Genomic DNA, 27543 nt, shown 5'->3' on the forward strand with positions numbered 1-27543 from the left:
CATCTTTTGAGGTCTCCTCCCAATGAGAGGCAATAGCTTGGAGCACTGTGTCCATGACTGTAGTTAAAGTAGCCCCTGAGCTTTCAGGATGGTCTACTGATAGGGAGCGTGTGGTACGAAGAGAATGATTCTGATTATGGTTTTGGCTTAAGGATTGGACTGAAGGCGAATAATCCCAAGTCAAATCTGGTGTTCCATGATGACTTTTCTTCTTTTTGAGAACCGTTCAACGATTTGCCTTAGGGTCAATAGATTTTAAGACCTGGTCACTGTCTTTAGTGGCATTAGACTCAGTGCCACCATCAGCGTCTTCCTCAGTTTCACTTGACCAGTCAGAGTCCTCAGAAAAAGAAAAGAAGTCAGTAGGATCCCTATCAGTTTCAACTGCCTCTGCAATTGTCTCTGCGACCAATGCAGGGACAGTCCCAGTAGCAGTATTTGTACTAGTTATATCAGATAGTTATTTTTCAGTATTTCCTGCAGGTAAATCTGTATTGCCAATCGCTACCTGGCTAGTAGACATAGTCACGCCCACTTCACATACCAGTGGAGTTATTTGACTAGATCCCTGGGATCCCTGGGCATCAACTGCGGGTGGTACAATAAGAGCCTCCCCGAATCACACAATGACGCTCCATCCGTCGCCACTGGTGCCAAGTCTTGTTCAGAGAGCGCTTGATGTCAAGCTAGTTTGCACATCTACAACACATGGAGTCTCCGGGCCACCGGTAAGCAACTGCGGGGTCATACCCCTTGTCCCAGAGTTCACCCTGGGCCGATCCGCAGCCCCAGGCACCACCTCCGCACTCACCTCGTCGCCCAGAGAAATCCCAGCTGACAAAACACCGGAAGGAGCAGGGTCAACTGAAGCAGCCGCAGCAGCGACTCCAATTCCGCCTCTCTGCTCCGGCATACTGCCTCCAGCTACCGCGTCCCGCATCAAATCTAATTGAGCACCCAGCTGTGCACTCTCCTTTCGGACCAACGGGAGCCTCAACGATGTTCCAGACGAAAGTGCACTCGGGGCTCTTCGAAGCAGCTCCACAACCGAGGGTCCGGACGGCACTCCCAGCTGTTTTGTAATTTTCGATGAGCGTTCCGCAGCTGAGCCGCCCACGTCTTCATTATGGATACCAGCAGGGCCAGCTCGTTTCAAAGTCAGCTCCTTGTCTCTGAGAGCCTGTTTTTCTGCCCTCGTCTTTGCCGCTGCGGCTGCCACAGCTGCAGAGTTTTTCGGGGCCATGACAGCAGCGTCTTCGGAGACCAGTCTAGTAGTCAGGTGAGTGTCCGCTGGTGCCGTGGTCGCAAACACAGGTTTGGTAGTCCATAGTATCCTTAGCACGGCAACTCAAATTAGTGAAATAACGAGAGAGAGCTGGGATTGCAGTACAGCCCTCCTCTCAATTAGCGGCTCCGTGGATTTCAACGCCACCGCTTCCATGTCACTTATCAGCCGCCTTATCGGGCGATATGAAGACGGTAACAATCGCATTTCTTTTAATCATTCCGGGAAGCGTGGTGGACCTCACAAAACTTTGTAGTAGAAGGTTATAGCAAGATTTTCAAGTTGTAGTGATTATGGGTTTCAATCTCTGCCTATTTCAGCATATTTCTATACGCACGGTCATCACTGCTAGCACCGGTCGGGACCCATCTCTCAGCAGGCTAACACGCCGCCGCCATCTTGCATTACAGCATCCATAATCTAACCAAGAATGGTGCCAAAACAAATCCTGGTTGGGCCAATTAGTAACCAAATGTCTCGAATGGTCTTTGATGACAGCACCACTCATAATCACAAACACATCAACCTAGGAATTTGAGTTCTCTGAGCGTGGAAGATTATACTCACTGCATGGAACTATAAGGCCGTAAATCGAGGTGGATGTTTCTCTTGTTCATAGAAGGACCATTTGAGCTCCTTATGACTAGATGTAATTGTATGGCCTCTTGCAGAATTCACTAATACATGTTTGTGGTCACTCTCCAATTGCTACTCTTCCATCAGGTCTATCATTCGGCACCATTAAGGCATGTCAATCAATACATAATAGCAGGAGTGGCCATGCAGGTAGGAGCAGTGGGGTGGTGTGGCTTGGTTGAGGGAGACTCGAAAGATGACAGCGAGGGAAAATGTTATATTTATTTAATTTTTCCTTGTCAGTGTCTGTACATTCCCCCACTGCTCCTACTTGCATGGGCCGCTCCTGCATTATAGATAATACGGTATATGGTACACTTTTAGAATCTGAAGTCTAAAGGTCTACCTCAAGTCCATCCAGCACTTGTGTTCTCTAATGGACTTCAGGACTAATGTTTGCATAGGAGGAATGCCACAGGACAATTACTCTTAACTCAGGTTGCCAGATCTTTGTCTTTATAAAATTTAGTAAGGGTTCCATTGAGACCACACAAAACAGGCAATATTGGGGAAGACTAAGTAAATTGTAAATTGTTGTAAATTGTTGTGTCTTGTAAAGCGCACTGCTACCCGGAGGCCTCGTAGCGCTATAGACCGCTGGGGAACCCGTCCTGGCTTTCCCTGTGAGATAGTCCCTCCTGGGGGTCTCCAAGGTGAAACCAGGCATCCCCGGCGTTTGTGTGGGGCCGTTGTGGAGATGAGGCAAGCTAATGCCCAGAGTTGCCGAGTGTGCTCCCTGGTCGGAGTAGGCACCGATGCGAGAATTATCAGTCCGCTGATCCTGGTCCAAGACCCTGCCGCATCGGGAATCGAACCCTGGTCCCGGGCCGTTCTCTGCACTCGGGTCTGCCGCCTCTAACCAGTGAGCCACACCTCTCCACCAGTAAGTAAGGAGCTCTATGGGGCAGAAAAGTACACACGCATATTAGAAATTCCGAAATCTATCTGGTTTGATTGCAGTGCTGGAAATATTAAAGAAATCAATTGAGGTTCAATGTTTTATGTTGAACTAGTGATACCTTTAATTTCAGTAGCCCCATGTCATTAAGCCTGGCTTTGTGTATCCCGCAGTGCCCTTAGATGTAGGAATACAATAAAATTGATTACCAACCTATGCATGTACCCAGAGACTAAGTAGGTCATTTAGCGTTTGGAGAAATTGTGCATCTGCCAAATTCATGGTTAACCAGTCTCATTTAGAGGTGTGTGTGCCTCAGTGTTTTCTGTTGGTGGAGCCTCAGTTGGCTCCGTCTTTGGAAGCCCATGACCTAGTAATCTGCCTGTCACTGTACCAGCAGGTCATAGAGAAAAAACCCTACCCAGTTAGGGTGGAGTGATCCTCACTAGATTTTCTTGTCCCAGACTGTCATGTGATACACGGTGGTCCAGGGTAGGGAAATAGCATAAGGGACCCCATGTACTGGTAGAGAGCTCCTTGTTCATACAGGGCATTGTTATTTTGTTTCGAACAACAAATTCATGCTTTAGGACTGCGTTATTACACAACTAAGTGGCCGATTACAATGTTGGTTGGAAAGGCTCAGAACGGCATTCAGTTTGTCCGAATCTGATTTGGAACCCTCGTTTCCAACCGACTTGGAAACATTTCTGACCGATCGATTATGATGTTCTCGGTTGGAAAGGAAACCATTCAGTCAATCTGAATCGTTTCCAACGGGCATTCGGAGACTCTGCGTCAATCGGAGCTAACTCATAGAGCTCTACAGGCCATGTTTCCGATTGCGCGATTATGATTTTAGATTCGGACAGCCGTTCCAAATCCCTTTGTCCGACACGGATCGGCTTTTGGAATATGACTTTGGAAGCCCAAGCATGCCCCTCTTCACCCAGAGGCCTCTGGTTAGGGTTTGTGGGGGTACCCATGGGTCTACATTTCCAACCATGCACAGTGTTGCAGTCACCATGGGGTGCCCGCCACAGGGTACAAGATTTTACACAACCACCCCTTTTTTTCAATGGGAGCCTGTGTTGTCTGTGGGAACACAGGCTCCCATTAAAGTCAATGGGCGTCCGACCGAACTGTAAGTCATGGAGGGGAGGAACAGAATGTGAACAGGATTATAACGGACGGAAGTCAGAGCGTGGTGAACGTGCTTTTGAAGATGTGAGACAGAGGAAGAGGACATGGCTTTGAAACACCATGGCAGGTATTATTTATCTCCGGTGGGGGAATAGAAAAATAGCACAAAGGGATGTTAAGATTTAAGGAGAAGGATAAAAACGGCGATGAGGGAAGACTGTAGAAGGGAGAGATGAAAGAGAGGAGGCGAGTTTGGAAATAATGGAAGAGGCTATATAGCGAATGGTGATGAAACTATTGTCACTTCAAAAGGAGAGGAATTATTCTTTGAGTTATCTAACATATAGATAGAGCATGAATGCAATTGATTATGGTATAGGATATCAGTAATGAGGTGAGGAATTGAAAAATGTATATTTAACAGTTTACAATGTATAGATAAAATTGATGTACTGTTCATACTTAATTGCACAATCTGCTAATGGTAAATATTTTATTGTTACCTATATTTATCCCTGAAGAAGGGCTTTGGCCTGAAATGCATCGGGTTTTTAATAAACACTGCCCGAAACGAACAATGCACTACTCGTGTTTCAGTATGAGACCCGGCTGGGCACTACAGTAACATAAGAAGTTTGGGAAATGGCATAAGTACGTCTGCGTGTGAATTGGATTACACGTATGAAAGTAAAAGTTTGCTAACTGAAAATTGGATAAACTCGGATTACTAGTGGAAAACCGTAATGAACTGGCGCGAAAAATGTAGCGCATCGCAGTGCGGCTGGAAGTGGTGCGAATTGCTGCCCCACATTTCAAAATGCATGCTTGAACCTGAAGTGTCTATTGGGCAAAGCACTTACTCGAGCAACGCACGCACTCTTCAAGAGGAAATGAAAATACATTTGGATGAAACAGGAGTGAATCCTTTTCTTTTCACTGATTAGCCTAATAAATACCAGTACTTTCAATATATAGGTTGTTTAAAGCCATCGTTTGACCTGGCTTGACCAAATGTTTGTGCAACAGCCTCTTGTACGTGTTGTCAGGAAGAACTTGTGATGCAGTTAAACACCATCTTGGATCCAGGTCTGGCATTTACTTGAAATAGATCGACCCAAATCTCTCTCACTTATCACCCTTGACCCTTGTGACAGTGAGTTGGCGCTTGGGCACCCATTAGACGTGTCTCCCTGGCTCACGAGCGGAAATTGGCTTCCACGCTGTCACAGATGCACGCCATTTCATCAACCTCGAACTGCAGGCCCTAAATTGTGACCTTTTGAGCGTCACCTGTCCTGAAATTCACAACAGTTTTAGTCAGCTATTCTTCGTTTTATCATTTAATTCCCCACTATCCGTCAGTGCTGCCCCGTTATTCTTCGGCCTTCAATTTTCATTGTCCCTTTAGCTCTGTTCCTTTGAATATTAGCTGATGTCATACAAATGGGAGATTGTGCGTGATGCAAATGCCAATTAACATTAACAATAGCAATAAATAACCCTCAGTTTTGCCATGTACCTGCTAGCTGTCCTTCGGTTCTCCCCTTTAAACTGAAGTGTCCCCTCCTATCTGCCTCTCTCACAAGTGGTCCTTTATGTCCCCTTAATTCTGGCTTTTAAATGAAAATGCTCCTCAGCTCTGTTCCATTAATAGGGCCATCCAGCATAGCGGCAGAAAGTCCCTTTTGGTCCGGCATCTCTGCAAACCATCAATAGCCATTCCAGAATGTTCCTTTGATGATGTCTGTTTCGGTTTGGAGATCAATTGTGACGTCATTCAACACATGACTCATGTACCCCTCTGTTTTCTCCGGGACATCATCTACCCTCAGTCCTGGTCCTCAAAAAATAAGCTGCCACCTTCATTCTTGCCCTTTAAACACAAGTTGCTCCTGAGAGATGTTCCTTTAAGCACCACATGCCTCTCCACTCGGTCCTTTCCTGTCAACATCAGCTTATCTGCCTTTTAAACATCAGCTGCCCTCCAATGTGGCCATTTACGCATTTGTTGTCCCTTAGGTCAAGTCCTTCAAACATAAGCTGCCCCTCAGATCGGTTCCTTTAGCCAGAGACGTTTTAAGGCATGGGCAAAGTGGGCTATGGCCCAGGGCCCCAACGGTTTTTTTTTTTGCCGTGGGGGGCACTTGATATAGCCAGTTCTATTCTGCAGACAGTCCTGACCTGATGATCTTGAATTATTCTTAAACTGATTATTTTAAAATCCAGTTTCCTTTCATTTATTTTTAATATGGGAGACTTTATTACAGACATTCTGCAGAGAAATGTTATATTTGCCTTTCAACACCATGCACCATCCATCATTTTTTAAAAATGTTATGTCGAAATAGGACCTTGAATATGAGAAAAGAGAGTGTGTCAGAGATTATTTGCAATGAAATTCATGAGCTGGGCTTTATTGCAATATAAAAAACATATCACTATCACTGAATATTCGATGTAAACACACTGGGGCTTATTTATGAGCCCCTTACGCCGTTGGTGCATCACATTGTGTGATACACAGACGGCGCAACCTGCTGTGTGAAGTTTACAAGCACAAGTAAAGCCGTCCTGCGTGGCTTTATGTGTGCTCATAATTCTCGCCCAATTTCACGCAACACGTTGCATGTTAGGGCCGTGACATGGGTGTTGCTGCGAGTGTTCCCATGCCCACTGATGCATTTCCAGATTTACGAGCAATCGTAAATCTGGGAATGTGTCAGGATGCTACTCCACCCCCAGGGGTGGCGTAGGGAGGCACAATGAGGAGAATTATTTTACTTCTGCTAGTTTTTTCCTCTTTCAGTGCATGCTGCTTTCAACAGCACGCAGTGGAAGAGGAAATCACCTCGGTATTGTTCGTGTGCAGGAAGGTGCCCCTTCATGCACAAAAACAATCTATTCGTGACACAGACACCCTTGCCCCATGGTGCAAGGATGCCTGCACCGCCCCATGGCAGCAATTTGTGCTCCAGCGCAGGGAAAGGCACAGAGATGCGAAATGTCGTTGTAAATATGTTGCATCCCTGTGCCTCGAAACTAACGCAGTGTTTTGCAGCACAATAACTTGCGGCACCGCGCTGCGTTAGTTTTCCCATAAATACGCCCATCACTGTGGATCAGTGCGCCTCTGCACTGTCACTGACCCTGCCAAAAGGGCATGAAAGACCAGAAATGTGATCATACATTCAAAGCTGTTCTGAACAGGGACCCCCAGAATACATTTGGCCCAGGGCCCCAAAAATCCTTCAGATATCCCTGCTTTCAGCATCAATTGCTCCTCGGTCCTATCCTGTTAATACTACCCGTCCCTCACTTCCGGGCCTTTAAACATAAACTGACCCTCAATCCCCCACGATAATCATCAGCTATCGTCGAAATGATTGAGAATGTTTTCCTTGAGCTAGAAGATTGTCGCCATACCACACTTAATACTTCTGTCAATAGGTGACCATGTCACCCTTTCTGGAATGTTCCACAGTGGCTCCTGTGAGCGACCACCCCTTTGTGCATGTGTATTGTTTCTACATAAATTATCCGGGCCTGCCATTCATCAGGCACCTGTCCCCCCAGGGCTTGCCTGTTCCACTGTCGCACGTGCACAGTGAGGGGGGCTTGCAGTGACCAATCAGAGGGTGGCTGAGGTTCTAACGCATGCACCGATAAGAAATACCATTCCCGTTTATGATTTCCTTGTACATGATGGCAAAACCACAGGGCGCCCGAAATTTTCTTGAAAAGCTGACAATGTGTGACTTCCCCAGGCCTTTTTAGAACGATCCTTCGGCATCTGTTCTGCTCACTCTTCGAATCTTTACATTAATAGCTGTTACACTTTCACATGCATCTTTCCAAGGCCTACTTTACAAAGACTATTTTGCAGGTCCAAGGCGAAAGCTTTTTTGTTTATTTTTCTAAAAAAAAAACTAGATTTTCTAGCTACTGTTGCCCTCCCTGTTCCTTTTTTGTTCCTCGCAGTTTTAATTGATTTTTGTCTTGCTTCATTTGCATCTTAGGAAAGATTTGCTTGTGAAGAGAAATTGTACTTTTTGCTGTGGTATGATGAAACGTGCAGTGTCAACATGACTCAGCAGAGGCTGGCAGAGCGCGTTGTAAACAGCTCCCGAACATCAATTCGATTGGGTGGTACTGGATAACCTGCATAAAATGGAAGCCTACGTCGGCGTCAGTAGCGAGAGTGTGTGTCATGACCGGCCTTGGCAAAGTTGAGGCCAAAGGCAGTGAAGTTCCGTACAGATCCTTTACCTCCTTCTCCAACATATATAACATTGTAAAGTCTCAAAGAGCACAACTGAAGGGAGGTATAATGGAAACAATCTAATATGTGAGGTATGAATAAGGTGAACAGGTTCCTGCAGATGTGTGATTCAGGAACACTGGATAACATGTGGTAAGGGGTGCTCTGAGATGCTGTAAGGTGCTTCTCCACAAAAAGTAAACGGACCCCTCCTCCCAGCATGAGTTATGAGGGTAAAATCAACAAAAAGAATGTGAAAAGGCCTGGGGAGAGAGAGGGTGAGCTAATCATAGAACCAGACTAAGAAAGTGAGTACAGTGGATGGTGTTGAAGCAGCTAAAAATGTGGGCATATAATGGGACCCTAGAAGCAGGGTCCTGATGCAACAATCCTTTTTGGCACCCCTCCACCCCCTATGGCCTCCCACTTGGATTCCCTCTCTACCACCTGGCAAAAGTGCCCCTCATCTCTCCATAGATCCTCTCACATACATTTTTTTTGCTTTGAAGTGCTAATAAAGACTGGCTTTACTAATCCACTCAGCTATACACATAAAGTACAGATCTGTTCTTTGCAGCAGGAATATTAACCCCCTGCGTGCGCTACTTTATGTCGAGTTAAAACTGCCACTGGACAAAACTCCGATCTCTCTCTCTAGCAGGAATATTAATCACAAGATTTAGCTTGACATTTTTATTGCTGCCTGAAAGTTGGCTGCACAAGGAACTCTACAGCTGGTGCTTTAAAATTGTAAGTATTGCTAAACACAGCACCACCCCAAGGCCAGTGCCCCCCTCCAGGTCAGCACCTAGTGCGGCCACACCAGTCGCACTGCCCTGAAGCCTGCCCTGCCTGGAAGTCCTTATACACCATTGTCACTTATGCTTCTGTATAGAAGTTACAATCCTGAGAGTCTTTGACCAAGAATTGCTTGATGGAAACATGTGGTCATCAAGGGGCAGAAAAATCAACTGCAACATTCTGGAAAAATATATAACTAAGCACATCATTTTGTTTCGGAGAGTCTCTGACCACGCAAGAACCTATTAAATCATGGCACACCTGGCAAAGTTTTCCTCTTTTAAAAGTCTGCCAGGACAACGTGCCCGCTGGCCTTGTGATGGGTGTTGGTGGGGTCGCGGGCTTAGGCCTCCCCGATGTGGCGACGGCCCCTATAACGATCTCAGAGGTGCTTATTGTTTGCCTATGCTCAATAAAAGATTTAATACATAAAAGTCTGCCAGGAACTTTCATCAATAGCATTGCACAAAATTGACCATCATATTTATAGAAGAAGTAAGCAATAGGGACAGTCCCTTGAAGTTCAGGGTCCATGATTCAGAAATAATAAAAAAATCCAGTTTAGGATCAGGAACAATTCATATGATATTTGGCTTCTGAAAGAATAACTGTTTAAGGCACCCTTGCACACTGGAATCGCATAAATGGGTGTAGCGATCAAGGTGCACCGAATCGGTGAGTCTCCTCATATTTTTTATGATGGTTATCTCCTCACATTCTGGCCATAGATGTATCCTTTCACATATTCATCATATAGGTGTTTCTTCACATTTTAATGATGCTGCCTCTCTAGCCTACTGGCAATAGATATCCTTTGGCAGCTTATGACACAGTGGACCACCTACTCTGCTGAACCCCTGTGACAATGGGTTAGGGGTTCAGGCACTTTTTGGGACTGGAGCTGCTCATTTCCAAACAATTACATCTAGCAAATACGGAGGGCCTCATCCTCCAACCATCATGGAATGGGATTTGCACGGTCCCCATGGCCTCAGCACTATCGCGACTCATAATTACAACTTTTATACTGCCTCAGCTAAACTGGATGACCTATGACAATAAAGTTCCAAACTGTGGCATTCGACACCTGGTCTAAGGACCAAAGGCTAGTCTGACAGTTTCGTCAAACATCTCAACCACATCCTCAAGTCAAGGAAAGCCAATAACTCTTCCGAAAGAAACCTACACTCGAAGAGTTCATTCCCAGGCAGAAACAGTGAGACACCACTCCCCCTATCGCCCTGGATGCTTCCACATCTGTGGTGCAGAAAGCAAGAAACCTCAAGGTTATATTTATTTCTGACCTGTAAGTTATACCACAGGCAATTTCTACTGGCCATGGTGCCACCTTCCAAATCGTCAAGCTTAGGAAGCTACTGCTTCTCCCATGCATGGACCACCAAGCAGAAAAATAAGGTCTCTGATTCTATCCATGATCGACTATTGTAACTTTGACTATAAAGGAATTCAAGCAAAGACAAAAACCTTGAATATGCCTGGGATTGAAGAAGGACAGCCACGGCTCAGATGTCTCTACCATGACTCTCAATGGAGCACAGCGCTATGTCTACGCTGCTGCTGCATCATGTACAAAGCATACCGGAATAAGGCATTGCCTACCCCCACTCCTTATTAGTCTGCTATAACCCGAGAACTTAGATGCAATCTCAGTTGGTCATTAGAGTAATAGGCCCATCGCTCTGGAACATGCTTGACTTTTTGTTGGAATCCTGCCAAAATGTTTCTCCTTCAAGTAGAACTTGAACATCACACTGTATAGGCAAGACTTTGGCGTATAGAATTTTAAGGTGGACTACCCCATTAAAATGAGATATGGCCCCCCTTCACCCTAGGATGACAGCTAGAGCGTGGGCTTTCATACTGCCTGGTACCTCACCGGATCCACTTCACCAGGCCCTGCCACCAATATCAGGAACCCACTGTAAATGTAAATGTGTGGGACTTGTAAAGCGCACTGTTGCCCGGGAGCTTCCTGGCGCTGAAGACCGCTGGGGAACCCGTCCTGGCTATCCCTGTGAGATGGTCCCTTCTGGGTATCTCCAAGGTGAAACCAGGCATCCCCGGCATCTGTGGGGGGCCGTTGTAGAGATGAGGCAAGCTTAATGCCCAGAGTTGCTGAGTGTGATCCCTGGTTAGAGTAGGCACCGAAGCAAGAATTATCGAGTCCATTGACCCTGGTCCACGACCCTGCCGCGTCGGGGATTGAACCCTGGTCCCAGGCCGTTCTCTGCTTCCGGGTCTGCCGCCTCTAACCAGTGAGCCACACCACTCCACCCAGTGAGCCACACCACTCTTGTAACTTTACTGAAAAATATCCCAGAGCCATTGCAAGTTGGCGCCTTATGACTATATGTAAGCCTATATTCTCAAAATGCTTTCTGAGAGCAATTCATTTTTCATTAAAGAATAGTGCGGCACTAAACAAAATGGCAAAATCAGTAAATTATGCAATCCTAAATTGCATTTAGTGCACAAAAGGCAACATCCTTTATGTACGGCACTTAATTTACATAACATTGTCCTTGTAAGCCCTCCTTTAGCACCCTCAAACTTAAAGTTAACTCACATGTCCAGTAGAGCTTTGTAATCGAGCACTCCTGAGATAAGGTTGGCAGAAAACCTATAGAAACACAAAAAAAGGGACAGGGGCCATTAATTATCTCACAGGTCTAGAGAGGGATAATGACACGCAATAACACAAAAAAGACAAAATATGTGAACTCTATATGACAAATTTGCATTTTATATTGCATTGACAATTATGACGAAAACATCATAAGGCCAAAACAAGCTGGCCGGAAAGTGGCCTGCTTTTCCAGTCGTCATACCTCAAGGTACAGATTCTTTGTGGATGCTAGCTGTGGGTACCAGTAGTTATCAGAGATTGGTAGAAATTACGAGTTGGACCTTATGGTTCTACTGAGAAATGGGGAATAAATTGCAAGCACAAATCTGAAATACTGTACTAGATTCCCAATGTAATTCCTCATTTCCCGCTCTTATTTCACAGGGACATTTCACCTGCTTTCATTAGGCGAAGTGTATGGGTGAAATAACGCCTGACCGGTTGTATACCTGTGGGGGTTTGCAATCCTGATGGAGCTGATATCTCTTGTTACCGACCACATAGGTTTTAATGGGCCACTCGCATTGCCAGGCAGTGACAAATGACAGAATTCAGAAAATCTGAGAATCCTAACCATAACACCTAGTCTTATTACAGTCCTAACTCCAAATACCATCCTAATCACAGCTAAAACTACAACTAGTAACCTAAACTTAAACTAAAGTCTAAATCTAACTTCAAACAGAATACTTATTCAACCAATACATTTCCTAACTGTACCGAGACCATGAGCCCAGCCCATGTGAATCAATCCCACCTGGCTTGTGTCTCTACTATTGAAAAGGTATGATTGCAGTGTTAAGGAATTTCTCCCACAGAACTTAAATTACAAATATGTAATTAACAAGTTTCTTCATCACATTTGTTATTCTAGTTTTCTTTATTTGTGGCTTTATATAGTCACATAATTACTTTTCATGCATATCTTACTGTACCTCAGAAGATGCACACTCATGGTTCAAGTCCAATCGAAAGAGGAAAGGGTTTCCTTACTGAACCATTTGTATGTAGCCACTGCAACCTAAAACAAACTAGAAGAAACTGATTCGACCATACCTTGAAGAACCATAGATGGTTGGAAATAAAATGGTGGTACAGCAGTGGTATGGATCCTTTTAGTGGATTCTGTTGAACTCCCAGTTCTCCTAACACTTGATTGGTGTATTTGATGGTATACAATTTTGGACTATGGAATAAAAATATCCTCAATCTCTATCTGGAAATGTTTATTGGCAATCTTCATCCAATCACTTGTTCTATGCACTCAGCAGAAACCCTACACTCGTTTACTTGCCATCTATGTGCCTCTTGCTACTGCTGGGAGGAGAACATAATTCGTCTCATGAGTGTAATTCTGCCTGACTCTTATCAGCTATTCAGAAGTTGTAATAATCCTTTGGTTAGTGAAGGAGAGTATCAATTTATGGGAAAGAAGAGATGAACCTAGGTTAAATGAAGACCATTGGTAAGGAATCACAACATTCCATACTGAGACCATTCCCAAAACAAAGAGAATGCACTACACCTGACGTGCAGTATCACAGATAATTTTTTAAACTTCAATTGCCACAGTCATTTCACTTGTGTTTCACCACTGACAAACCTTAGAGTCAAACTCTATATCCCACTCCACTGATAACAGCCACATCTCCTGAGAGATGAAAGTCAAGAGCTTATAAAGTGCTGTGTGATGAATATCTGTGGCTAAGACCCCACAGACTGCCACCTCAGATATGGACATAGTGTGCATGTCATCCCTTTTATAACTGTAGACAGGTCCATGCGTCCCTGTGCCACAATTTGGAGCCACCCTCAAATTGCCAGATACTCTACGACTGGAGAAGCGTGGCTCAATGGTTAGAGCGGCAGACCCTGATGCAGAGGTCAGGCCCGGGACCACGGTTCAATTCCCGCCTCGGCGGCTCTTGGACTCAATCTCCCCGGACCTGATAATTTTCGCCTTGGTGCCTAGTCTAATCATGAGTCCCACTCTGTGACTCTGGTCAATAGCTTGCTTAATCTCCACAACGGCCCCAGCAGCGCTTGGATGCCTGGCTTCACCTTGGGGGTGCCCAGGAGTGGATATCTCACAGGAAAGCCAGGAAGGGTTCCACAACAGTATGAATACAGCGCTACGAGACCTCTGGGTAGAAGGCACTATATAAATACAAACACATTTACATTTACTGCCAACCTGAGAATACTGCTGATCTTGTCTTTGAAGTGGGATTTGGAGATTACCATCTAATCCTAGAGGTCAGAATATCATTTCCCAGGGTTTGTATGTCAGTATATTATTGACAAAAATATGGTCTGCCATAAATATTGTGTCTTACATGAAGCATTCAAAAGTAACATCCCAATAAGTGCAGATTTTATTTTATTATCGCCAATGGGGGGATATTTTAGTAAATAACATTTAGAACACAATATTTTTGTCAGACAATATTTAGTCCATGAAATTCTGGTTCCATACCCTACGAGATTGTCAGCAATCCTAGGATCTGCCTTCCAAACCAGATGTCCTGCCACCTTGTGTTTTCAGGGTGACTGCTTTTAAGGGGCAGGGAAGCAAGGCGGTCCTTATTACTGCATTTCTTGAAAGGATCTCACCATCAAATATATTAGTGGCACTGAATTGCTATTGTTAAGAGTTTGTGCCCACACCGACCACATTTCCAGTCCGATGCTGTTTAAGCTATCAGGTGGGGTCACCCTCCGAGGAGGGTTTTCTTGCATTCACTCACGCACAATAAGGAGTATTTTCCTTAAAACAACTGAAAAATGAAATTATGTTTTTATCCCATGCACCTTTGGTGTGCTAAAGTACCTGTTTCGCTAAAAACAGATGAAAGACAAAAGAATCTGTAGCAAAAATTTCTGTCATGATTTCTTCCAAAAAATGGAGGGATATAAAAGGCAAAACAGAGGGGTGGCAGAATTTCACTTTTTTACATTTGGTAATGGGGGCTAGCCTGCCAGGACGTTTGCCACTTCATACACAAAATAACATGCAATGGACCGGTCTAATAAGATAACGGTTACAGTACCTGTGAGAATAATTAAGACCAGCTACCTTCACCAGACTTATTTGTGGCAGTTCTCAAACCATTTGAGCTACAAACGTTTTAAAGAATTCTGTGACATGCGGAACAGTGTACTAATGGTCGAGTTTTGACAATGGTTCTGGCAAGCCAATAGTACAGAGGAGAAGCGGCAGCTGCTGCCACTTAAACTTGGTGGGGCAGCGCAGGGAGGATCATAAAAAATAAAAGCAAACTAATCTGCTACTGTTGGTGCTCCTCTGCTCCCCCCATCCAATCCAGATGCTGCTCTTATGCTATTACCCAAAATGAGAGAAGAGCTGCAGTTGATCTGAGCTGGCTGAATGCTGCTCAGTTAGGGACAGGGAGCCTGTGCCTCTTCTCCCACTCAGCTGTGAAAGACAGCTGGGTTGGAGAAATGTAAATGCGCATGTCAGTTTGGCTATCCCAAGACAGCCGTAAAAACTAACATGCATACTTACAGTGCACCTACCACTCCTTCTCCCTGCTGCTCACGCAGAGTATGGGCCTGCCCCTCACTAGACTCGGCGGACTTGGCTGAGTAAGTGAAAAATAAATAATAATAAAATAGTTTTACTATCAGTTTATTTTTTATTTTCTAGCTTTCAGCAGTGGAGCAGCGATTCCCTGCAATAACAGAGGAGCCACCCCTACAGAGGAGACAAAGATTAGGGTGGTGGGGTAGCCTCACTTACTTGCCTCTCAGCCCACCTACACACAAAGAGAGAATCTAGACATGCCTCTAGCAAATATTACATTTTTGCAAGCATCAGAAATGCAAACAGGTCTTTTCTGGCTCACAACGGATCCAGTTCATCATGGGAAGAAAGAGCTTCTTGCTCTTTTTTCTGACAAAAGTAGAAAAAAAACCTGTCCTGGTTATGCTAACATATATATTAATTGTTTGTGCGGCGGGCTAGCCTTCCTTGCGTAGATTTAGGTTCTTTGACCACACCCTTGCATGACACATGGGATTTCTCATAACCAGGCTACCCAGGGGGTAGGGGTTTTAGGATAAAAGCTGCTTTTTTCGTGGGTTTCATAAAAAAATATGAATCCTTCTATTGGAAGATATCTAGTTTTCCAGGATGTCTAGGTGCAGGCTGTGTCTGAACAACTAAATAATATAATTATCAGGATTAGCTAAAACAGATATCTTACCGTAAAATACATGTAACCAATACATACATACTACATTTGGCTAACCCCGTGACAGAATGCTATTGTATTTGTTTGTATAAAACTGATACAATACTTTAATATAAAAATAAATAAAAAGAAACACCTAAAAATGATGTCAAGGATATTGTATGAACTTCAAAAGTGCATCATGATGAATAAAAAGTTCACATTGTTATTTGGTTGCACCAAAAATGCAAACATCCTCCACATTAAAGCATGCTTAAAAAGTAGGATGAAGTAACTCACAGAAAAGGGCACTTAAACAGATTGAAAACCATTTTGACCTTTGAATGTGATGCTGTGAGCGCTGCAAAAATGTCCGTTTCCCTCAATATAGCTGATGGATGTAAAGTGTAATTGGCGGCCATCTTGTGACTCGCCTGATTTCTCCTGCCCTTGTTTGATACATAGATATTCAAAATGGTAAAGCGTCAATCAGATGAGCACTCAGGAAAATGAACATGACTTCCCAGTGGAAGGCCTATCTGCAAAGAACTAGCTGGCGGCATGCCAGCCTCGGCAAATTAAATGAATGTTTGATTGAGAGCAGGCATCCATTAGAAGATTGGAAGTCGCAGAGTGCAACATCTCAACAGTAAAAGGAGGTATGAGCCTCAAGGAACAAGAGGCAGCGACCTTCAACTGGGATTTTAACCAGCTACAGGGGCCTTCAACAAGCTGACAAATGGGCAAATACCATTGTGTGATTTTTTAGTTTTTTTTCACAGCTCCTTATTAGTTTTTTAACTTGTTGTGCATAGTCTTTGACAATATATTACATTATTTATGAGTTTTTTAACTGTCTTTATTCTTTGACAGAATATTACAGTATTTAGTACTTGTGTATATACGTATTTTGCACCCAGTATGCATTTAGATGCAGTGGTTGGCATGGGTCGGGGTTTCTAGGGTATTTTTGACATCTTTTTTTATTTATTGATCTATCAATCTTCCCTCAGTTACCCTTCTTTTCTGTCATACCGTCATTCCGAATTTTTTGTTGAAATGGGCCCAAGATAATCAATAAAAAAAGTATGAACAACAAATAGTTTGAGCTGTTGGTTTTTGCTGATTCTTATAGTTGTGGCATTGGATTCAGGCTAGCCTGGCTGATGAGGGCTGATACCCCAAAATCGGTCCTGGATACTTGTTTCCGGTCCAGGAAGGACCTGGCCTGGCAGTTCGGGCTGGACTGTTCCAATGAGGAGCAGGGTGAAGACTCATTTGCATATGGCTGTGTCCAAACTGGTTGGCGAAGTGAGCTAAAGAACCATGGATTCAACCCAGGTCTATTGACTGAGGGTGAGAGGTACGGCGGACTTAGCCACACAAGACAGAAACCTCCTAGACTTCCTCCTAACGGCAGCAGCCAAAACAGTGCTCACCAAATGGAAAGACACAGCCAAAGCCACATTCAAGGGGTGGCAGAACTGGGTGACATACCTTAGGGGGGCCGACAACACAGCGTTAAGAAACACACTGTGGAAGAACCCCAACAGGGGGATGTGGCAACCTGTACCAGCAGGAGGGCCCACCTACGAACAGATTGGCTGAGGCAGGTCGGAGGAGTTGACTTGACTGGGAGACTGGATAGACAGTAGACTCAAGCATTTGCACCAGGCTGATGGGCAGCCCCCAGGACAAGCCCCAATACCTATATGTTTTGTGTTATGTGTTGCACCTCTTAAGCCTAGAACAAGCCAATACAAATTATTATAAAAAATATATAAGTTTCAGCACTCTGTCCCTCATCTTTTTGTGTTTAATTTAACTCCTATAGCAAACATAAACCATAACATGATTACCTTAACACCTTAGCTGCTTCGCAAATATCCCTCCCCAGTGCTGCGCTGTCCATTGGAACTAGTGCTGAATGGACATCCAATGGTCGTGCGCAGCACTGGGGAGGTAGCGCTCGTGACGACCGTTGGCCGTCAGCAGCGCTTAAGAGGTTAAATACTTTTCTATAGTTAAGAAAAGTACATTATTCTTTTCTTGTCCTGTCTATATCCATATCAAGCCCCCATCATATCTTCTAACTTATCATGTCTTTTGGTTAAGGTGAACCAGCTCCCCTGCTTGCTTACCTGTAGTGATCCCGTCCACTTCCTCTTGGTTATCATCTCTGTTGCAGTCTTCATGTGTTTCTGACTATGCAACAAAGGACCAAATATGCAAGAGGGTTGACTGAATTACCCAGCAAAAAAGGCAACTATGGAGCGCAATGCGGCATAGTTTCTGGCAATATTATTCTGTTACTTCATCATTTTAACACACATGAATACTACTTGAACAAAGTTTCGCTCATTTCTACTAATTTGACACCTGAATATAGCAATCATCACTGAAAGATGACAAATTAACCTTTGCAAAGGATCCATTGCTTTTGGCACCACTAGTAGCGTGTTTCTAGTAACTTTTGATATGTTTGAGGCATGGATGTTGATTCACCAAAATGCCTGGGGTAGCTAAAGTACATCATATAACCTTTGACCTTACTGACATCACAGGAAGTGATATATTATGACCTTTGACCAATGATATGCCAAGGGAACATTTACCTCATTTGTAGTAGGTTATGGATGTAACTGAGTTTGACTTATAGGGGGGGGCTGCATGGTTGTGAGATTCTCTCCCTTGAGAAAATAGTGAAAGAAACTGGCTCTAATAGTAAAAAAAAATTTTAAACATCTTTTTATTGAACAAAAAGAAAGACATTACACAACTCAGAGCTGACCAGAGCGCATTGAGGGACTGCAAATATAAACAGTGAGAACATAGACCTCCATCTGAGACAAATAAACAGAATATAAAGAACGGGCTTAGCCGTCTTCCAGTTCCACACTGGCGGGATCTACATCAGGTGGTGTACAGATGTCACCCCGGTAAGCGTTCCAAACTCCCCAGATCTTACCCCACTTGCGGGGTCGCCCCCTCGACACATACTCAGACCTCTCCCGGACCATACACCAGTCGAGGTCCTCCATCCACTTCCCAACCCGAGGCGCCCGAGAAGCACCCCAGAGTTGTGCAGTATTGCGTTTGGCTATCGCACAAGCTAGAGGTACCCAGAGTTTTTGATGACTCGAGAGGTCGGAGGGATCCCAAACATTCAACAAACATCGACGCGCCTCCAACTCGATCCCCACCCCCAATACTTCACTCATCTTCAGATGTATCCTTGTCCAAAAATCACAGACCTTTTCACACTCCCACAGGATATGAAGGAACGTTCCAGGCATTCCACACCCTCGCCGACAATCCCCAGATACGGCCAACCCCATTCTCAACAATCCAGGACCCGTGGTGTAGGAACGGTGCAGAATCCTGAGCTCGACCAAACGAAGTCTCATTGGGACCGCCACTACTCTAGGGGATGACACCGCCTCCCTCCAATCTTCCTCATCCAGGACTAATCCATCCGCCACCCACTGTTCCCTGAGCTGCACCAGGGGATACTCAGTATGGTTAATGAGTTTTCTATAGGTCAACGATATTGCTTTGGTGGGCAGATAACCATCCAACTCTAGATAGCCACTGTGACATTTGGTGTTATAATAATTGCTTCAATAGTCATGTTTCCTTTTCTATTGTAAAATATCCCCTGCAGAAACCCTGTATATATTTCACTTGTTGTCACTCAACTGTAATTTCATGTACCCCTTTGGTTCTCACTATACACTTGGGACACCTCTGCACTTTCTCTTGAACACTATGTTTACAAATGAATTTGCCTATCCTTGATATAATATAAAACTGATGATGATATGAAAATTGGTGTAAAGAGTACTGTTTTTCCCTCCGACATCCCTGAAAACCCTCTAAATGTTATTTGGTACCCTGTTTTGTATTGATTATTGACCATACATTTAATGCGCCACTGGAACCACTATTCTTGATATATAGCACGCACCCTGGTTCCATAGTGAGTAGGGTTCCCTTGTTCTCTGTTATGTTATGCTATGTTAAAATTATTTGTACCGCGCTCGGTCACCAGACGGTTTCATGGCGCTCATAACAAATGCGGAAGGCAGGAACGGGGATTACTCGAACGCTGACTGAAAGAGGAAGGTTTTCAACATCCTACGAAAGCAATCATAGGTAGGGCAGTGTCGGAAAGCAGTCGGGAGGGATTTCCAGATTTTGGGGCCCAGAAAAGAAAAACAGAGACCACCGTGCTTTTTGCGTTTGATTTTAGGAATGACTAGAAGATTGTGTGAGGTGGAGCGGAGATCTCTCAGGGGCACATATCGCTTCAGACTAGAAGAGAGGAAGGCAGGAGCTTGATCAGACAGAGCTTTGAAAATCGTACAACCAAGTTTAAAGGTGCAACTCTTAGCCACCGGGAGCCAGTGCAGGCTCCGCAACAGCTGCGAAACGTGCTGGTGTTTAGGCTGATGGTGAACTAGGCGTGCTGCCTGATTTTGCACCAGCTGCAACCTGTGGAGATGGTAAGCGGGGATTCCCACATACAGAGTGTTGGCATAGTCAATTCTGGACGTAACGAGAGCCATGATGACAAGTGTAAGTGCATCTCTGGTGAGGAACCTACTGATCTTACGTATCCTGCGCAGATGGAAAAAGCAGGATGACATGACAGCATTTATCTGAGGCCCTCATGGATAAATCACCAGAAATGAATACGCCAAGGCTCTTCACTGAGTTGACAGGGCAAGGTGGAGACCCTAGTGAGGGAGGCCAAAAGATGGCATTCCATGGGTTGGCTGACCAGCCTACCAACACAAGCTCGGTTTTAGTGGGATTTAATTTAAGCTGACTGTGATACATCCATTCCGATATATCAAGCATGGTAGTTTGGAAGCTAGTGCAAGAGGATAGGGAAGTGTCAATAGGAAAAATTAGCTGCAGATCATCCGCATAATTAAAGATTGTAGCCGAGGATTTGCTGAGAGAGGCTATTAGGGGCTGCATGTAAAGATTAAATAACAAAGGAGATAGGGCGGAGCCCTGTGGGACTCCGCAAGATAGGGGGGAGTAAGAAGCGGAGACAGTAGACAGGTGCACTGCCTGGGATCGCTAATCCAAAAAAGATCTGACCCAATCGAGAGCTACGCCCTGCATGCCGGCATTATTGACACGGTTGATCAATATTGCATGATCGACCGTGTCAAAGGCCGCCGACAAATCCAATAGGACAAGTGCCTGGGAGATGTTATTGTTGGCGCCCTTTCACAAGGCATCCATCACAGCCACAATGACCGCCTCGGTAGAATGCAGCTGCCGGAAACCGGCTTGCTGGGCATCTAAAAAAGACAAGCTCTCAATAAAAGCACTCAGGCAGCGAGTGACATACGTCTCCAAAATTTTACCTAAATAGGGAAGAAGGGAGATGGGCCTGTAGTTGGTCAAGACCGTAGGGTCAGCGTTGGTCTTTTTTAGTATCGGTATCACTACTGCCTGTTTAAAGGAGTCCGGGACCACCCCAGTAGCCAATGAGTTGTTAAGTAGTGCTAGTGGAGTGTCAGGGCAGGCCAGAAATATTTCCTTAAGGATTTGGGGAGGGCAGCAATCATTGGGGAAGCCGGAGCTCACTTTGTGTAGTAGCGAATAAAACTCCGTGAGGGAAATGGGAGGAAAAACGTCCAGACAACAGGGATTTTTGGGAGGTAAAGGAAGAGGAGAAGAGGATGAAGGCGAGGGGATATTGTTCTTAATGGTGATGATTTTGTCAAAGAAATAGGAATTGAGGGAATCGCACAGAGCTTGTGTCGGTTGGGGTTGGGGAGTAACACGGTCTGGCAGGGAGAGCTCATTTACTATGGAGAAGATATCCTTTGCCTTAGAGGCAGACTCCATAATTTTTAGGGAAAAGTAGGTTGTGTTAGCCAGCAAGATAGATTTTTTATAGGCTTTCAGGCAATCCACAAACTCAATTTTGAGTTGTTGATCATAATTACGCCTCCAGGGGCGCTCAGCCTGGCGTAAAGCTAGTTTATCCAGCTTTAGTTGATCCGTAAACCACCGCTGGGCGTCATGGGGGCACATGTTTTTTTATAGTTTTCAGCGGGGCGAAAATATTGCAGGCAGACAGCAGCCATTGTTCAAGAAGAGAAGCCTGGCAGGTTACCAAGGCAGAGGTCGGAGGGACTGTGGAAGCTAGTATAGATTGAAGTTCTACCAGATTGGCTCTCTTCCAGTTCCGGGCTGAGAAATTGGTAGTAGGGATGGGGCGACTGGGAATAGTCAGGTTAAGGGAAAAAGAAATAAAACAATGTTCTGACCAAGAGCAAGGGGACCATATAGGGGACGAAATTTCAAGATTGACCATCCACACTTGGTCTAAGATGTGACCCTTGCAGTGTGCGGGTGTTTTGACATATTGACAACAATTCAAACCTGATAAAAGATCAGAGAATTCCTCCGGGAGGCGACTCTCCCGGGAGTCAGAGGGCCAGTAATTAAAATCTCCAATAATGATAACCTTAGCATGGTTAATAATAAGTTGGGAGATAAGGTCGCCAAACTGTTGAGGGAAAAAGGGCATGTGGTCGGGGGGTCTGTACACAAGGACACAAATGAAAGAGGACCTAGGAGAGGAGAATTTGAGAATGAGACTTTCCGTTTTGGGGATCACGGCACTAGCTAAGGTTGTAAAAATATGCTGGGGGCGAATGATGGCTGCCACCCCGCCCCCGGCCTTCCCAGCTGGCCGATTAGATTGCAGAATGTAATAGCCGGCGGGGATAGCAGCAAGGATATCAGGGACTGAGTCCTCAGTCAGCCAGGTTTCAGATAAGAGGAGGATATCCACAGCTCTATCGTCTAGCAGCTGGAAAATGTTGAGCTGATGTTTCACCATTGACCGTGTATTAAGGTAAATCTCTTTGTGATACATCATCCTTAAGGCATTGAAACTTAACACACTTCGCTACCTAAGGAAGATACTCATGATACCAAGAAAATAGACGCATCATTGCAAGCTAACTTATATTTTACTTAAAGGTAAACAATGAATTCAGACTTACACATTATTATGTTCTTTCTCTGTCTTCACCTCCAAGGTCTGGAGTGATATTCCTTTCAAAATAAGGCTGGCCCCTTCCTAGCATTCTTTCAATACTCACCTGTAAACTCACTTAGTCTTGACACAATGCCTGCTCCTCAACTTACATGTCTCATGACTTTTCAATTAATCATTGCCCTATTATATATCAGAATCTTGATCCCTGGCCGAATGTAATTTAGGAACCTTGCCGTCCCCTAAGGGATACCCTGATTGTTCATCACCATTAGGATATATTTAGGCAGCTAGTCACCCCAATACCCTTTTTAAGGAGGTATGAACTATTGAATAAGGACTCTGTGCCCCCATGGTAAGTGCAATCACACTACACGCCTCTGTGCAGGGGGAAGAAGGGTTGCTTGGAGGACCCCATGAGAAGGGGTGCACACTGAACCTTTTCCCACATTCCAAGGTATTATGGAAGCCTGCAGCACAAAGTCATGCAGCGTCGGTAAACTGTGTATTTGAGCTGACTCTCCTGCACTGGCATACACACTGGCAGTGTGCAGTAGGCCATGCTATTTCTTTGGATTTCATGGTACTTGGTGTGCACACTGCACTGAACTCTGCACATAGGCAAATTGTGCCTGGGTTCCAGACTCCATGATATGGCTCTTTTTCATTTAATGATACATCTGAGCTGCAGATTCTCCCTGGTCCAACGCATTAGGAAGTTACTTTGTCTTGCCGTCTAATGTGATCATTTTTTGTAAGAATTGCATTATATTTTCGTTATTTGCCCATATTGAATAATTTTATTTCAGAAAAAGGTTTTAGATCAGTATGAAATGCTTGAGTGAAAAATGCTTTAAAAGTTTGAAAAAAATAAACCATTGCTGCCTACAAAAAATGTTTTCAAACCATTATACATTTCTTTTGTTTGGACTCTTTATCTCATGTTCTCTCATATTATGCATTTGGTCTGCTTTTTGGGACTTTTTTTAAAGTCTTTTTATTAAGTAGCATAAACACAAAGCATATTCTGTCTGTAATGTTTACTCAAAAACCGAGGAGTCAAGGCTTTCCAAATCTACCATTATAGCATAAGTAACACGGTGTAGTAACTCCGCCCCACGGCACAAACAAAACCTAGGTAAGGGGGAGTGTAGGGAGAAGGGTGCTGCGGATAACTCTGAGAAATATCAGAAAGCTAAAGTAGGGTTTAAAAAAAAAAACCTCAGGATATCCCTGGCTATACAGGAAGTTAACATCACACGATTCATGCACACAAAAACCCATTTCCCTTGAACGTGGTGGGTGGTCTTGTCATGGTTGTCAGTAGCTGTCTGTCTTTTGGTTGTTTATAGGCAACTACGGGCAGGACCCGGCTGAGTGATAAGTCACACAACACAATTCTTCACCATCCGTAGTTTGACAGGATGCCCAATGAGGGATCATTCTATGCATATTAAACTGTATCTTGAGGAGTTAGAGTTGTTGGTTACTTAATTGAGTTGCCTTTTTTCTAAGTCTGGAAAAAATATATATCACGTTGGCACTCAGGGAGAACATTTTATTTTTAGCTGCTGTTCTTGATAGATCATCTTGTTGACTTAGCTAACCTAGATTGACCATAATAGTACCAGATCTGGGTGGGATTTTCCCACAGCCCTTCTAGGGGACTCTAACCATTTAATGAACATCATGTTGTACGGAGAGCATCACCAACCCCTCGCTAAGACTAGTAAAAACCTCCCTCTCACAATACTGTTACCCATTCCCTTGTGTGACAATCTGTAACATACACTGACTTAGACTAAAGAAAAAGAATGGAACTCTACGGGGAAATATAATGCACGGTTTGTTAAATTTCAAATGCAAGAAAGAGAAAAGGCTAGCTTGGACAAAAAAACACCTAAACACGTTGTATAACAAACAAAGCATACCGAACATTTCTTTGCATAATCATAGTAAAAAGAAGATATGAGCAAACTGGACTTTTTAAAGAAGAACATTTAGCATTTGTTACATCATTAATTCTGGTTGAGTAAACAATGATTATGTTCTGCTTTAATTATATGTTATGGGGCGTGGCCAAGATGGCGGGCTGAGAGGGCGCACTTGCCGTGAGCTCACGAGCCCCTGGAAACCCTGCACCGTTCTACACCGCTGATCTCCCCCGGATCGAGCGGAAAACGCACCCAGTGCTCCCCGTGGTGGTGTGGAACAGTCCGCAGCCCTCAGTTACCCTGCCGCGTCGGTGGTGCCGCTAGAGAACCAGCCGAGGCGGTGGCCGCCGGAGAACTTGCCGAGAGGCCCGGGAGCCCCAGATCACGAGGCCTTGGTGTCCCGCCGAGGGGAGCCCGTAGCACGGGGCGGGCCAACAGATTGCACACGACTCGATGCCGTAATCGTCCCCGGTGGGTGCTGGGGCGGCCTTCATTGGCGGAGCGGAGCTGCGTCGATGGTGGAAGCAGAGGCGGAGTTGAATGGAAGTAACTACGCAAGCCCGGGGATCGGGAAGGCCGCGGGGCCTGCACCACGTGGCCCGTCCCGGAGCCCCTCCTCTGACCGCTGCTGAGCGCTGCCAGGCCCTCCGGCGCCCTCGATCACCTTCGCAGCCTCCGGCTCCGGCTGCCGCACAGTCTGCGAACCGGGCCCCCGGCGGTGCGATCTTTGAGTGGACCAGTGGGGAAGGACTGCCACGATCCCCGGAACTGGGCCTAGCTGGAATCATCGGATGTGGTTTTGGGGGGGCGATCACCGGAGAGACTGCTCGGAGAGGGCCTAGATGCACTGGTAGCCCCGGACCTCCGCATTGGGCAGCGCGACACAAAGTCTGGGAGTTGAGACTACGCCAGTTCGGCGCTGGTTCCCCGAGCCGGAACGAGCGGCCATTTTGAACGGGTGCGGAGCGGCTGCATCGACCCTCATCCGAGGCGTGTGAGGGCACCTCGCTGGGAGTGCTCCCATACCGGCACGAGCTGTGTGACCTGCCACCCACTGCTGGACCGCGGCCCCGGCCTGTAGCACCTCCTCACCACGGCCCGGGGGCTCTCGTGATTCCCGCCTCTCCGCGATGTCGAATGCCAGGGGGCAGAGGAAGGGCGATCGAACTTTGCCGGACATGCTGGGATGCGGCGCCCCGAGGCAAGACAGGACCCAGCCCGCCCGAGCCCCCCGACTAGCTCACGGGGCGCTGAAGGTGGGGAACCCCCGGTGACTAGATCGTTCCTGGAGTCCCTGTTCAGCTCCTTGAGGGAGGACTTTCAGGCCTTGAAGCAGGAGGTGGCCGGGGAGGTCCGGGAAGTCCGGAGAGAGGTGGACTCCCTGGGAGAGCGAGTGAACACTGTGGAGGCGGCTGGCCACTCCAGGGACGAGGAAATCACCCATCTGCAACAGGAGGTCCTGAGGATGAGGGACCAACAGATCGATCTACAAGCCCATGCCGAGGACCTTGAAAATAGGTCCAGGCGGAACAACATCAGGGTCCGGGGTGTTCTATCCAACGAAGAGGGTGAAGACGCGGCCGCCTACTTAGGAGCCCTGTTCCGTGAGATACTAGGAGAGTCCGAAGACTTCCCGATTCGGATCGACAGAGCACACATAGTTGGCCGGCCTCGCAGGGCTTCGGCGACTCCTCTGGACATTTTGGCCTTCTTACCAGATTTCCCCTTGAAGGAGCGGATTCTCCGTGAGGCGCGGCGGCAGCAGCCTTTCCGCTTCAGAGACCACCCGGTGGCTCTCTATCAGGACCTGTCCGCGATAACATTGCAGAAACGGAAGGCCTTTAAGATTGCCACGGACTTCCTAAGGGAACATGACACGCAGTACTCGTGGGGGCATCCCTTCCGCCTGATTTTTCAATTTCAATTTTTCCGGTCCCTCCAAGATGTATGCGGGGTGCTGGGAATCACTGCATCGGACACCCCGGCGCCTCGCCGCAGGCGGAGCACGCGAGATGGCTGGCAGCTGGTCGGGGAGCGACGATCCCCGCCGCCCGCGAGGCCCGACTCGCCTACAATTCGAGCAGAAATGTCTTGCGCCATACAGGAGGCCTCCAGGACTACGGCGAATGGCGATGTGGCCTTGACGGCCTGAACTTGCTCCGGGGGGAGTCTACAGTAGCCTATCTTCATCGCAGGTGCGGGGGTTCCGGGGGTGGGGGGTGGCGGGGGTGCTGGTGGTGGTGGCTGGACGTCCACTAGAACGACTTTCCACGGCCTTGTCCGCTTAAGGACCGGACTGGGACAATGACGCATTTTGAATGGTTTGGGGAGAGGGGGGTGGGTAGGGGAGTTGGATGGGCAAGGGAGTTGGATGGGCAAGTCCGGGGTTTGGGGGTTCACTGGGAGGTGGGGGAGGAGGGGGGAGTGTGGGGTTGGGAGTGTGGGGTTCCGGGGGAGGGGGGTTCACACAGTTGGGGGTTTTGGGGCTCGGGGACTGTACTGTGCTGGGGGGTGGTTTGCTTTCACTGTGCGCTGGAGCCGCTTGCTGTGGCCTTTGAGTTTTGTCCGGTGGGCCTTGCCCGCCTTGGTGTGCGTTTCTGGTATTCCCCTCACTGATGGCCCTTAAGATTGTTACCTTGAATGTGAAGGGGTTGAATAACCCGGTTAAACGACGGGCTGTACTGTCCCTCCTGGAGGACTCACAGGCAGACATTT

The 27543-nt window shown here is 46.1% G+C and overlaps 1 protein-coding gene across 1 annotated transcript in view; it reads right to left on the bottom strand.

The window, feature by feature from the left end:
• CHAT (choline O-acetyltransferase) overlaps positions 1-27543 on the bottom strand; it is a 521284-nt gene that overhangs the window by 280953 nt on the left and 212788 nt on the right. The window contains exon 4 of the mRNA XM_086920150.1: positions 11609-11662. Coding sequence (XP_086776276.1) covers positions 11609-11662 — 54 coding nt within the window. The remainder of the gene's footprint in view (positions 1-11608; positions 11663-27543) is intronic.

This window comes from Lissotriton vulgaris, chromosome 5 (assembly GCF_964263255.1).
Source record: "Lissotriton vulgaris chromosome 5, aLisVul1.2, whole genome shotgun sequence".
In the NCBI taxonomy this organism is placed as follows: Eukaryota; Metazoa; Chordata; class Amphibia; order Caudata; family Salamandridae; genus Lissotriton; species Lissotriton vulgaris.